Source organism: Miniopterus schreibersii, assembly GCF_964146895.1.
Source record: "Miniopterus schreibersii genome assembly, chromosome: 1".
In the NCBI taxonomy this organism is placed as follows: Eukaryota; Metazoa; Chordata; class Mammalia; order Chiroptera; family Miniopteridae; genus Miniopterus; species Miniopterus schreibersii.
Window position 1 is genome coordinate 120,891,675 of NC_138101.1, and position 11,650 is coordinate 120,903,324.

The following is an 11,650-nucleotide window of genomic DNA, read 5'->3' on the forward strand; positions in this document are numbered from 1 at the left end:
CAAATCCCACCTGCAGCTGCCTTGGCAGGGCAGACCAAATGATTTCCAGGGCCTGATTTAGATGGAGAACAAGGAATGGGAAGATGTCAGGGGGAGCAAAGTTAGAGCCATGGTCTGGGAGGGAAGAGCTATGGAGTGAAAACAAGTATCCTAAAGCATACTTGGAAATGGCCACTTATCCCAAACATTGTAAAAAGAAGGTGGACTTGACTGATTATAGAGAAGATGGTTTCTATACCCTTGGATGGAGAAATTTTTGTAGCTTCTTTTGAAGGCTATACAAGAGAAACAGAAAAATAATTTTGATTGAAAAACAAGATAATAGAATAAAACACATCTAAGCCTAACATCAAACTGATTTCTAAAGAAAAAGATAAGCTATTGGATTTTAAAATAGGATTCAGCAGAAATGTCATAATAAAGAATTTATTGACACCAGAACATTTTTAAACGTACCATTAAAATTTACCATTAGCTGAACAGTAAAGGAGAAAATGGCAAATGTTTATTCTGGCGTAAAGATAATCAAACTCCCAAGTATTATCATTATCAGTAGTGTTTTTTTGCTTGTTTAGGTTTTTTTGATGATTTTCTGGAAGATTGGCAGTGAGCTTAATAGCCTTCTGTGACTCAGTTTGAACAGTAACTGAGGCAGCAACAAGTGGTTTGCAACTTGGGTGCCAAGTGCTGGTTAGGGCTACAGCAATTTTCTGCCCCTCTGTTCTGGATTCTCTCTCAGATGCTTTTTTAAAAAAAAAAAGTCTTGATTGATTTGAGAGAGGGAGAGAGTCGTCACTGATTGGCTGCCTCCTGCACGCCCCCCAGCAGGGTTCACACCCACAACCCGGGCACGTGACCCAACAAGGAATCAAACCACAATCTCCTGGATCATAGGTCAATGCTCAAACGCTGAACCTAGGCAGCCGGGCTCTCGGATTCTTTTTTTTTTATAAATATATTTTTATTGATTTCAGAGAGAGGAAGGGAGAAGGAGAGAGAGAGAGAGAAACGTCAATAATGAGAGAGTCATCATTGATCGGCTACCTCCTGCACATCCTCAACCAGGGATTGAGCCTGCAACCCGGGCATGTGCCCTGACCAGGAACCGAATTGCAATCTCCTGGATCCTAGGTCAACGCTCAACCACTGAGCCATGCCTGGCCAGCCTCAGATGCTTTTAAGAGATGCTGGACAAAGGATGAATTCCGGTTCTAGCTATCCTTGCCACCTGGTCAGGTGCAACACCTGAGGGGTGGCATACCTCAGTCTCTCATGAATACTACTCTAGAGGAGAGAAAAGATGGAGGGGAAATAGGTTTCTATTAACCTGTGTGCTTGTTATTGGCACCTGAGAGGTAAACACCTCCCCCTCTCCCCCATTTAGCTGCCTCATGGCCCCAGTTTCTATGCATGCAGCTTGAGCCCAGTGCCCTTAGCACACAGGAACTTAAATCCAGACGTTCAGACACATCTTCTACAGTGAGTATGTAACACAGCTGGAGGTGAAGGGAGTGCCCAGAATCAGAATAAATGGTCAAGAAGTTAAATTGTGTTAAGCTCTGTTCTGGAAGGAAACACATAGGATTAGACCTATTTTACAGGTTATCATAACACCTCTAGCCCGAAACACAGGAGTGAGGGGTTTATAAACATCAAGGAAAAAAAAAAGCTACAAATATGTCAGTCAACAGACACTGTTAGTAGACAGTATATGTTCTTGCACAAAAGCAGGAGAGGGATTTCTGCCTAATTGCTCATGTGCAGTACCAAGTGCGAGCAGGAAATAGATCAAATGGCTGCAACTGCAGGAGTCAGGTCAGTGGTGGAATGAGAACGATTTCGATATAACAAAAAATAAGAAAACCCACCACACCACACATACAAAACTCCAGCCACATCCCAAAACCAAGTTAACAGAAGTTCCAGATGTAAAAACACATTAGGTCAAACTTACCATCATGTAAGGGTCATCAACAATAGGATAAATGTAATCTGTGGTTTGCACCAAGGAAAGACCGCCATGTCTCAAAGGAATGACACAAGTATCCATCCCAATGCCTGCAAAGATGGAAGTCATCATCACCCACAAATCAACAGGAATTGATTTCATCTTATGCCATCAGTGTTCCAAATAGGATTGTTCTGTATGAGATACTTATGGAAAGCTGCATGCTGCCAATACAGCAATGTGTTTCCTATCAAGAAGCATAACTGAAGTAAATGTAAAACATAACTAGCTGAAGATAGAAAATAAGAGTAAAATTTGTTAGTCATGAAGACTCAAGTTCAATATGGTATAATTTTAGCCCTCAACATGGTGCCCTGAACAGACACTTTCCTGTGCCTGGTACCATATAAAATTTCTTTAAAAATGAGAATAGCATAAATGGAACTTGGGTTGTTTCATCTATAGTTGATTTGAGTTTCTCTTTAGGCATTATTGTTTTCCCAAAAGAAAATTTGTAAAATATTTTACACACATAAAATGGTATCCACATTTTAGTCAAAAATGAAATAAATTAGAAAAAAGAAGATAAAGCAAGAACAGGAATTCATCATTTCCCACCAAGCAAGTACATAAACACTGTGGCACCTAAAAGCATTTTTTAAGAGGAAATCCTAAAATTCCATGTTATTCCCCTTGAGAAAACATGTCACTTCTCCTAACTTATAATATGAAGGAGAAAAATGTGCTAAGTAAGCCTGCTGGAAATATTTCAACTTACTAAAATTGTTGCTAAACATTTAGAATAAAATATATACAATAGGCTAATTAGATATAATTGTATTTTCCTGAAATTAGTTTAGAAACAATCAAGACCAGTTCCTGTAAGTTATATTTCTTTAAGAACCACCTGTAATGCAGGCATTTTACAAATTCAGACTGGCTTTCCCACCAAGTAGGCTCAATAGAGTACTTTCCTACACCTGTCTCAAAAGATGCCACCTGCCCTCTGACTTCACCTGTGCAGTCCATCAGCCAACAGCAGAGAAAAAGGCAGGCTGAAGTACAAAAGAAGCAAGGGGATGCCACCCTCTCAACTCAGAATTCCAAAGGAAACAAGAATAAATCATAATGAAATTACATGAAACAAGGACTTGTATACCGTTCATATTTTGCATAAGTAAAATGCTGAAGTACAACTACTTCAGCACCACCACAGCAACATACCTAACAGAGCTGGGGGCAGAGGGGCACCTTTCCCCCCCAAGTCTTGGTCCATTATTACTAATGCAAAAATAAAATCAAGTTTAATAAAAAGTTATGAACTCTGTGAAGACAGGCTGATTTTTTTTTTTTTTTTTTTTTAACTACAACAGATTGGCAAACTCTTGGAAGATCCAGCTAGGGAGCAGAGTTTATTTTTTTTAACCCTCAGCCGAGGATATTTTTCTCATTGCTTTTCAGAGCGTGCGGAAGGGAGAAAGAGAAATATCCATGTGAGAGAGACACATCAACTGGTTGCCTCTACATGTGCCCGGAGCCTGCAACATGCCCTTGGTAGGAATAGAACCAGGAACTCTTCAGCCCAAGGGCTGATGCACTAACCACTGAGGAAACTAGCTGGGGCTGAGTTTAGTTTTAGAATGGCAAGACTCACAAATCTGTGACAATGGAACCCACTTTACCAGTGATCAGTTTTCCTGTGTATTAGACAAGAATGTGTGCAATGACTCATTTAAACTGTGTATATGTGCAGACTCTCAGAAATTTTACTTAACAATTGTTCTTCAGCACTTAAGTGGAAATAGAGCAAGAACCACATTTAACTCATATTAATTCTCCCTAAATTGATCATTCTAACTGGTTATTCCGACTGTATGACTATTCACTTTGGAAATTAGTGAAATACAGGGGTTTTTTTAGGTTTCCATATAAACTCTACGACCCCAGAGACAAACTAAAAATAGTCACTGAACGTTAAGCTTTAAACGTTTCTGACTTCAGTAATCTTAAATTTGAATTACATATATTTGATTTCTAAAATATTTAATTTCTATTTATACCTAGCATCAGAGCATCTTAACTGATGACCCTTGAGCATGTTCTGATGGCTAAATAGAAGATCACATTATTCCCATTTCCTCTTTCACAAGCCACTAACTACATCTGGTCACAGTGCATGGGAAATGTGTCTATTCCAAACAGAGATGCATAGTAAATGTAAAATATATCCCAGATTTTACACTTAGTAACAAAAACCCCAAATCTCATGTTTTATATTAATTAAGTGTTGAAATAATTATTTTATATGGTTAAATGAAATATATTAGAGTTAATTTCACCTAATTCTATTTTTTTTTAATGTGACTACTAGAAAATTTAATTTACACACGTGGCTTACATATTTCTTTTGGAAAGCAATGGTCCACAGTGATTGGTTTACAAATCACCTAATAAATTTAAGGAAGGGAGGGAGGGAGGGCGAGCCTGAGATGGGTCATGGGCCTGAAAAAACTAGGGTATCAAGGTTAAAGAGAGAGGGACAATCCAGGTAGAGGGCAAGTGGGAATAAAGGGAAATGCTAGGAGTGGAGGAAGCCTCAAGTACCAACCTGAGCAGCGCACGTTCAATTATCAGTGGAAAATGGGGAATTCTAGAAGGTTTTCAGCAAGACTGAAACCATTCATCAAGAAAACCCAAATTATCATACCATCACCACTGCCAGGAATGAATACTTGACAGCTCTTAAGTACCACGCAACAGATGTACCAGGTTCTTAAACAGACTTATTTTAACATTTCTTTAGTTAGAATACATCTAATATGTGTGCATTTAACAATAGTTATGGCTTGTCCTTCAATTAACAGCATCTTAGAATCCAGGAAATATGACACTTTTAGGAAAAAAATTAAAAACAGATAAGCACATCTGTGTGGATAAATCATACATATATATACACATATGTATTACATATGTGTGTACATATACACATGGTGCATATATACACATAAATAATTTCTGGTACATTAATTTACAAGGTGCAGTATTATCCTATTGTATAGATCAGGAAGCTGAGGCATCAGGAGGGTTAAAAATGTGCACAGAGCAACATCAGTGACTAGTAAGTGACTGTCAGGGTATGAATCTAGATTTGACTCCAAAGCAAACTTCTACCATCAAGATATACCACTTCTGTTTGGCTGGCACAGCTCAGTGGTTGAGCATTGACCCTATGAACCAGGTCACAGTTTGATTCCTGGTCAGGGCACATGCCCAGGGTTGAGGGCTTGATCCCCAGTGCGGGGCATACAGGAGGCGGCCAATCAATGACTCATCATTGATGTTTCTCTCTTTCTCCCCCCTCTCCCTTCCTCTCTCTGTGATCTATAAAAAAGTATCTTAAAAAAAAAGATATACCACTTCTGTACGCAGTTTTAATACTATGCTTCCTTTAGCATCTGTTTGCTTGTAACCCGGGGTCCATAGCTACCCCTACCAAATGCCATAAAGGCAAATTTTGTGAGTGTGCATTTTTCTGGGAAAGGGCCACAGCTTTCATTTACTTCTCAAAACCCATATGTAACCAGAGTCCATAGCCTTTGTGTCCTTATATCTGCTTTTCCCTGCCTCTTCCCTTGCTACTGCTAAAGGATTATAGGTGCTGTAGCTACTCTGCCCACTTTGAACACATTTGGATTTAGAAACCAGATGACAGAGGGCAGAGCAACTGGAAGATGTGAATTCCAGGTCTTGACACTGGCCAAGCATCATGGGGCTGCTGAAAGGAGCAAATGATGCTACCCATTATCAAAGCACTTAATGGTGCATGGCATGCCCAAGTGCTCAATAAGGTCAACAGAGTGAAGTTATAAAAATGAATTTTTACTTTATCCATAAGGTTTTTATTGCAGTTTTTGCCCCATTCAGTAGCTTATTTTTCCTGACAAAATTATCTAAGAGCTTTTTCAGTATACAGATGCTTCTCAACTTATGATGGGGCTACATCCCAATAAACCCATTGTAAGTTGAAAATATCCGAAGTTAAAAATGCATTTAACACACCTAACCTACCAAACACCGTAGCTTAGTCTAGCCTACCTTAAACATGCTCAAAACACTTACATTAGCTACAGCTGGGCAAAATCATCTAACACAATGAATACACTGTAGAGTATCAGTTGTGTCCCTGTGTGATCTTCTGGCTGGCCGGGACTACGGCTCACTGGCCAGCATCACAAGAGAGTATCAATACTGTATATCCCTTGCCTGGTTTTGAAAAGACTGGAATTCAAAATTCCAAGCAGGGTTTCTACTGAGTGTGTATTGCTTTTGTACTCTCATAAAGCCAAAAACTCATGAACTGAACCATCATAAATCAGAAACTGTATTCTTATTTCTTGTCAAGTAAATTGTCATCCCATCCAACTCATTCATGCGGCATTTCTGCACTCAGATGTCAGCTAGATGAGGGCGTTTCAAACTGAGCTCCTGAGAGTCCCGAGGCCCCTAACGTGTGGGGTGTGAGCTTTCCTCTCTCCTAATCAAAGTACCTCTGCTCTTATCTGTTTTGTATATCAGGGAAGAAAGGAGTACCCTGGGTTGAATCCAATGTTGTATTCACAATAAGATAATGAGCGAAAATGAAATAAAAACCTTACATAAGAAAACTAGTCAGCCCGGGCCAGTGTGGCTCAGTTGGTTGGGCGCTGTCCCCTGCACCACAAGGTTGCCAGTTCAGTTCCCAGTCAGGGCACGTGCTGGGGTTGGGTTGTGAGCTCAATCCCTGGTAGGCAGGGTACAGGAGGCAGCTGATTAATGTTTCCCTCTCACATGGATGTTTCTCTCCCTCCTCTAAAAATCAGTAAAAAGATTTAAAGTGCAGGAAGAACACTGCACAAATATCTCTCTTAACATAAGACTTCATCTTACTTGGCCTTTCAGCAGCTTAAAAAAAAAATTAAAAAGAAAGCTGATCAAGTCAAGCACCATAACTACAAAACATCCAGATTCCTGGAATACACACCAAAGATTTAAATGGCAAAGTGATCACAGTCTTGCATCACTGTACTGACAAACTACACAACAAAAGTTAGCAAACAATATCCCAATAGCTTAGAATTTCTTTCTTGAGATCTATATTTGGAAAAAGGCAAACCACTGATGACATTGGGAATTCAGTAAAGAAAACAGCATGGCTCTCAATTCCAGGTGACATCTGGGGTAAAGTACAGATTCAGGCCAGTCTTTTCACCTTCTATGTCTGGGAGAGATTCTTTTCCCTCCTGCCCACAGGAACTTTTCAAGCAATGCATGTTGAGGAGAGAAATGCCCAAGTCCTCCCCCACCCCAACCCAGTCACTGCTCTCAGTGCACTGTACACTGGTGCATAAGCACCTCCTTTCCTAAGGCAATGAAGAGAATGCAAGCATTTTAAGGGAAAGTTTGGGATAAAGGTATAAAGGAGTGTCTGCTTAATCCTCAGCTAACCAGAAAAATCAATTTAATAAAAAATGCTTTGACTATAATATGTCTCAATTATGTACTTAATAGTTTATAAGTGGTTAGGTCACATTTCTTGATGATTCTCAAGAATTTCCTCCTCCAAATAAATTATAATAATGTAAGTTACCACTGCTTTGTTCTTTGCACCTTTCTTAGAAATTTTTTTTTAAAGGCAACATGGAAGGAGAGAAGTCTGGTTTTTGATGCTGACTATACTGCAGCCAAGATGCTTTACTCAGGGAAATGTAAGAGAAATAATGGTTCACATACCAAGCCTTGGCATAACTGCTCCCAGAAACTGCTCATCTTCTTGGAAGTGGTTCTCTTGTAAGGATTCCAGCAATTTCTGCAAAACATCTTGAGGCACTTTGCAGCCAGTGCCCTTCAGTTCAGTGAATCTGGTTAACCGGAAGCTCTTGTCCAATTCATAACTTTCCGGGTTAAAGGACTCCCGTGTAGACATGGTTCTTGGGCACACACACCTCACAGATGGGCTCCTCCCCTCTCTCAGTCCACTGGTTTCTTTACAGATCCACCTGAGTACCACCAAAACACAAAGACACCATTAAAAGATTTCTCACTTGTATCTGCAAATAATCAAGTGAGTACATGAAAGTGAAAAATGTGAAAAGGATGGAAATCAATAAAACCAAGGGAAATGATTATCTGAGGCCATAACAGTTCAGTCACACTGATGCATAAGTCAAATAAGTGATTTTAAAAAGTGACCACACCATCACAGGCATCTTCTACATAAGACCTAATGTTTGTGTTGTTATAATTGTGGTTCCGAGGGGCAGCAAGACCTCCTCTGAAGAAGGAACTATGGGCCAGGTGGCTTACATGACACAGTGTCATCTTGAAAAGTAAGTCACAAAGGTTCTTCTAGTAGGAAGTATTATGAGAAAACACCAGTCACTTCATCTGTCAACCCATAAGCACTGGGATTTAGAAATTAGACATTCTGCTAAAGTGACTTTTCTGGAAAACTTTTCTGATATCTTTGCTATATCACATAGAAAAATAAAACACCTACTAGATACTTTGCAGGAAAAGGACATTGATGAAATTCTTCATGATGCTAAACTCAATTTAAAAAAATGTTTTTATTGAGCTAGAAGTACAAAACACAATCCAAAACTAAGAGGTAGTCTCACTAAAGAACACAACTTGAAAACTGGAATGGCTGTTTAACACAGCAAGGTGCATTTTCTTCAAGAGAGCGGTGTAAAGTTCTGTTTTAACGCAGTGCTAGTTCCTAGAAAGCAAACATCTGCCCAACAAACTAGTACACACACATCATTGACAAAATATGCCACTGCATATTTTCACTGCAGAGCTCAAATGATAAATTAAGCTGCACTAAATCACCAGCATTATGATACTTGGTACCACTGGAAATTTCTGGAACAAGCACTTCTGAGTTTGAAACCTTTGCAGCTAAACCAAAAACTCACATGTGCTCCCAGGGTTTACAAACCTCCATACTGATATTTTATTGGGCATAGAATTACAGACACCCAAAGTTATAGGGTGAGTTTCCCTTATAAAATGTATGATCAAGAACATAATTCCCATTTATAGAGTTTTCAATCCCCCGGGAAGGACATCACATTGAAAATAAATCTCACAAAGCCCAAGTTTAGGCAGTAATCCAAACCATCTTTACAAAAACATGTTTGGAGTGAGCAATGATTTTGGTTTGAAAGCTACAACTGTGCAATGTTCCAAGAAAACCTGTCTAAAAGGAGGGCAACAGGAAAGCAAAAAGCAAGTGACCAAAGTGGAATTTTGAAGCCATTTGAGAGTTAGAAAAGTCCAACAGCATGATGACTTGGAAGATTTTGGAACAAAAACAAGTCCTTTCCTCTCAAAATGCCTCACATTGAACACAGCCTCACTCCTACCAAGAATTAAAAAAACAAACTCACGAGGCATCCAGTTATTTTCCTCCTCTAATTCCTATTAAAAAAAAAAAAAAAAAAGGCAGGGAGAATTTGCAATTTTGGGAACTTCCTTTTAAACATCATTTACATCTTCCCAGATTTTTAAAGGGAAAAAAGTTTAAAACACCTTAAGTCCGGAGGGCACTCATGAGTTTTAAAGTTCCAAATGGAACTAGGGACACGAGTCACACGGACATCTGAACCTTAAAGAGACAAATTCTTACATTTTGGGAGGGGAGGAGGAAGGGGGGCTGCTTAGGAAAATGAGCAATTAATGGAAGGAAGGAGGGGAAGAGGGAATGTGCACACGTCCATAATTAGAGGCACTCAACTCCAACCCAAAAGCCTCTTGTTTACACCTTTAAAACAATAACATGAATATTTAAAGTATCGGTTAACCCTTTACTTCCCGGCCACGTTTAAATTTCTTCTAACTAGATGGCAAAGCGGGTTGCACGGCTGGGGGACCACAGTTAAGCGGGGGTAGGAGAGCGTGCATCCCCGGCCCGAAACCTACCTACCTCCAAGCCCCTAAGCCCAGGACACCAACAATGGAGGGGATACGGCGACCTGGGCGCAGCGACCAAGCACTCGCCGTGAAGCACACATCGAAGCCGCCGGGACACGCAACTCCGGGACACCTTAAATCTCAGGCTGTTGCCTTTAAAGGCCAACCGGGCCGGGGCTCCTTGAGGGGCGCGGCGGGCTGGCCGCGGCCGGGGAAGGCAGCGCGGTGCGGCTGGCTGGGCCATGCCCGCACACCCGTCTTCTCGTCCCCCCAACGGCGGCGACGGCAGAAACGGCGCGGGGCCCACTGGCCACGGCGGGGCGAGTGGGGCGGGACCCCGGCCAGCTGGCAGGCCCGGCCGGGCGCCCAGGCTCAGGCCGCGGCCGCGGGCCGGAGGGCGCACGCGGGGGGGCGGGGAGGCGCCGCGCCAGGGGACCGGGCTAGGTTCTCCCGCCGCGCGCGCGCGCGCGCGGGCCGCCGCCGCCGCACAAAAATGTCGGCGGGCGAAAAAATTAACCCCTGCGTCGCCGCCGCTGCCCTCCCCCTCCACTCCTCCCCCGCCCTCTCTCCCTCCCTCCTTCCCCGGCCCCGCGCGGCGGCAGCGGCGGCGGCGCAGGCGGTGCTTCTTTTTTAAAGCGGCCCCACCAAGCCTGGCTCGGCCCCTCTGCAGGCAGCGCTCGCGCGCGCCGGTCGTGCGCGGCTCCCTGCAGCCCGGGCGGCCCGGAGGGGGATCCGCACGGCCGCCCGGGGCCTGCAGACGAATATTCCCCTTTAAGCCTGGTGTCGCGCCCCCCCCCTCCCCGAGCCCGGCGCTTACCGGTTCGCTTTGCGCCCTCCGCCTCCACCCGAAAACGGGCCGCCGCCGCTCCCACAATGCACCGGGCGCGCCGGGCTCCCTTAAGCGTCGCCTGAATAAAAATGCCGCTCCCGGCGGCGGCGCGGAGGGCGGGAGAGCCCGGGCCGCGCTGGGCGCCGCGAGGGCTCGGCCGGGCTCCGCGGGCCCCTGCGGAGAACGGGGCCGCCGCGCTCAGCCGTGCGCCGCGCCAAGGGGCCTTTAAGTGCCGTCCACCTCCCTTTAAGAGGCGGTGGGCCACGGCCGGAGCGGCTCCGTGGCTGCGTGCAGCCGGGGAAAGGGGCGGGGGCGCCGTGCAGGCCCGAGCGCGGCAATGATTGGTCTCGGGGGAGGGGTGGGGGGTTGCAAAGCCGAGGAGCGGTGGCATCCGTTGCCTGATGCAAAAAGGGTTGATTTCAAAAGTTGCGACTTGCATTGGCAGCAGCCTATGGCGCCCAGGCCACCTACTTTTCCTCGACCCGCTGGAAGGGCCCGGAATGTTTTCCAAAACCTGGCCGGGCTCCGCCGCGCCGCGCCGTGTGGGACGCTGGACCTGCCCGCGCGCACGTCGTGTGGCGCTGGAAGACAATGACCATGGGAGCGATTTGAAAAAGTGGGAGCAGAGGAAAAGCGCCTCTTCTAAGACTAAGGGCTTAAAATCACAAACGGCGTGTTCGATGACTAACGACTTCATCGGCTCTCCCTTCTATTGTTTATCCTGGCTCAGGAGTTAATATCAGCCTTAGTGAATATGTAAGCGTCCTGCAAAGTTTATTGAAGGTTTAAGGTGCTTGGTAGGATGTCAGAGCTTCAGGTTCCCCAGTGACGTTGTTTACTCTTCACACATCCAAGTAAACATGGCAGGCTAACACTGTGTGTGTTTAAATTAACAGCGATGGGAGAGCTTCAGCTTGTGA

The 11,650-nt window shown here is 43.8% G+C and overlaps 1 protein-coding gene across 8 annotated transcripts in view; it reads right to left on the reverse strand.

Annotated features, from left to right (window-relative positions):
* The window catches only part of SEPHS1 (selenophosphate synthetase 1), a 28,525-nt gene extending 17,222 nt beyond the window's left edge, over window positions 1-11,303 (reverse strand). For 2 of the 8 annotated variants that reach the window (XM_081155729.1, XM_081155732.1), the window contains exons 1-3: window positions 10,719-10,805; window positions 7,718-7,983; window positions 1,955-2,058 (exon numbers count right to left, since the gene is read on the reverse strand). In XM_081155729.1, the coding sequence (XP_081011855.1) occupies window positions 1,955-2,058; window positions 7,718-7,910 (297 nt within the window). In that variant the 5' untranslated portion in view covers window positions 7,911-7,983; window positions 10,719-10,805. Of the gene's footprint in view, window positions 1-1,954; window positions 2,059-7,717; window positions 7,984-9,914; window positions 10,319-10,718 lie in introns of those variants that run through there. The other 6 variants (XM_081155730.1, XM_081155731.1, XM_081155727.1 and 3 more) reach the window with 5 other exon arrangements.
* Between the last annotated feature and the right edge of the window lie 347 nt (window positions 11,304-11,650).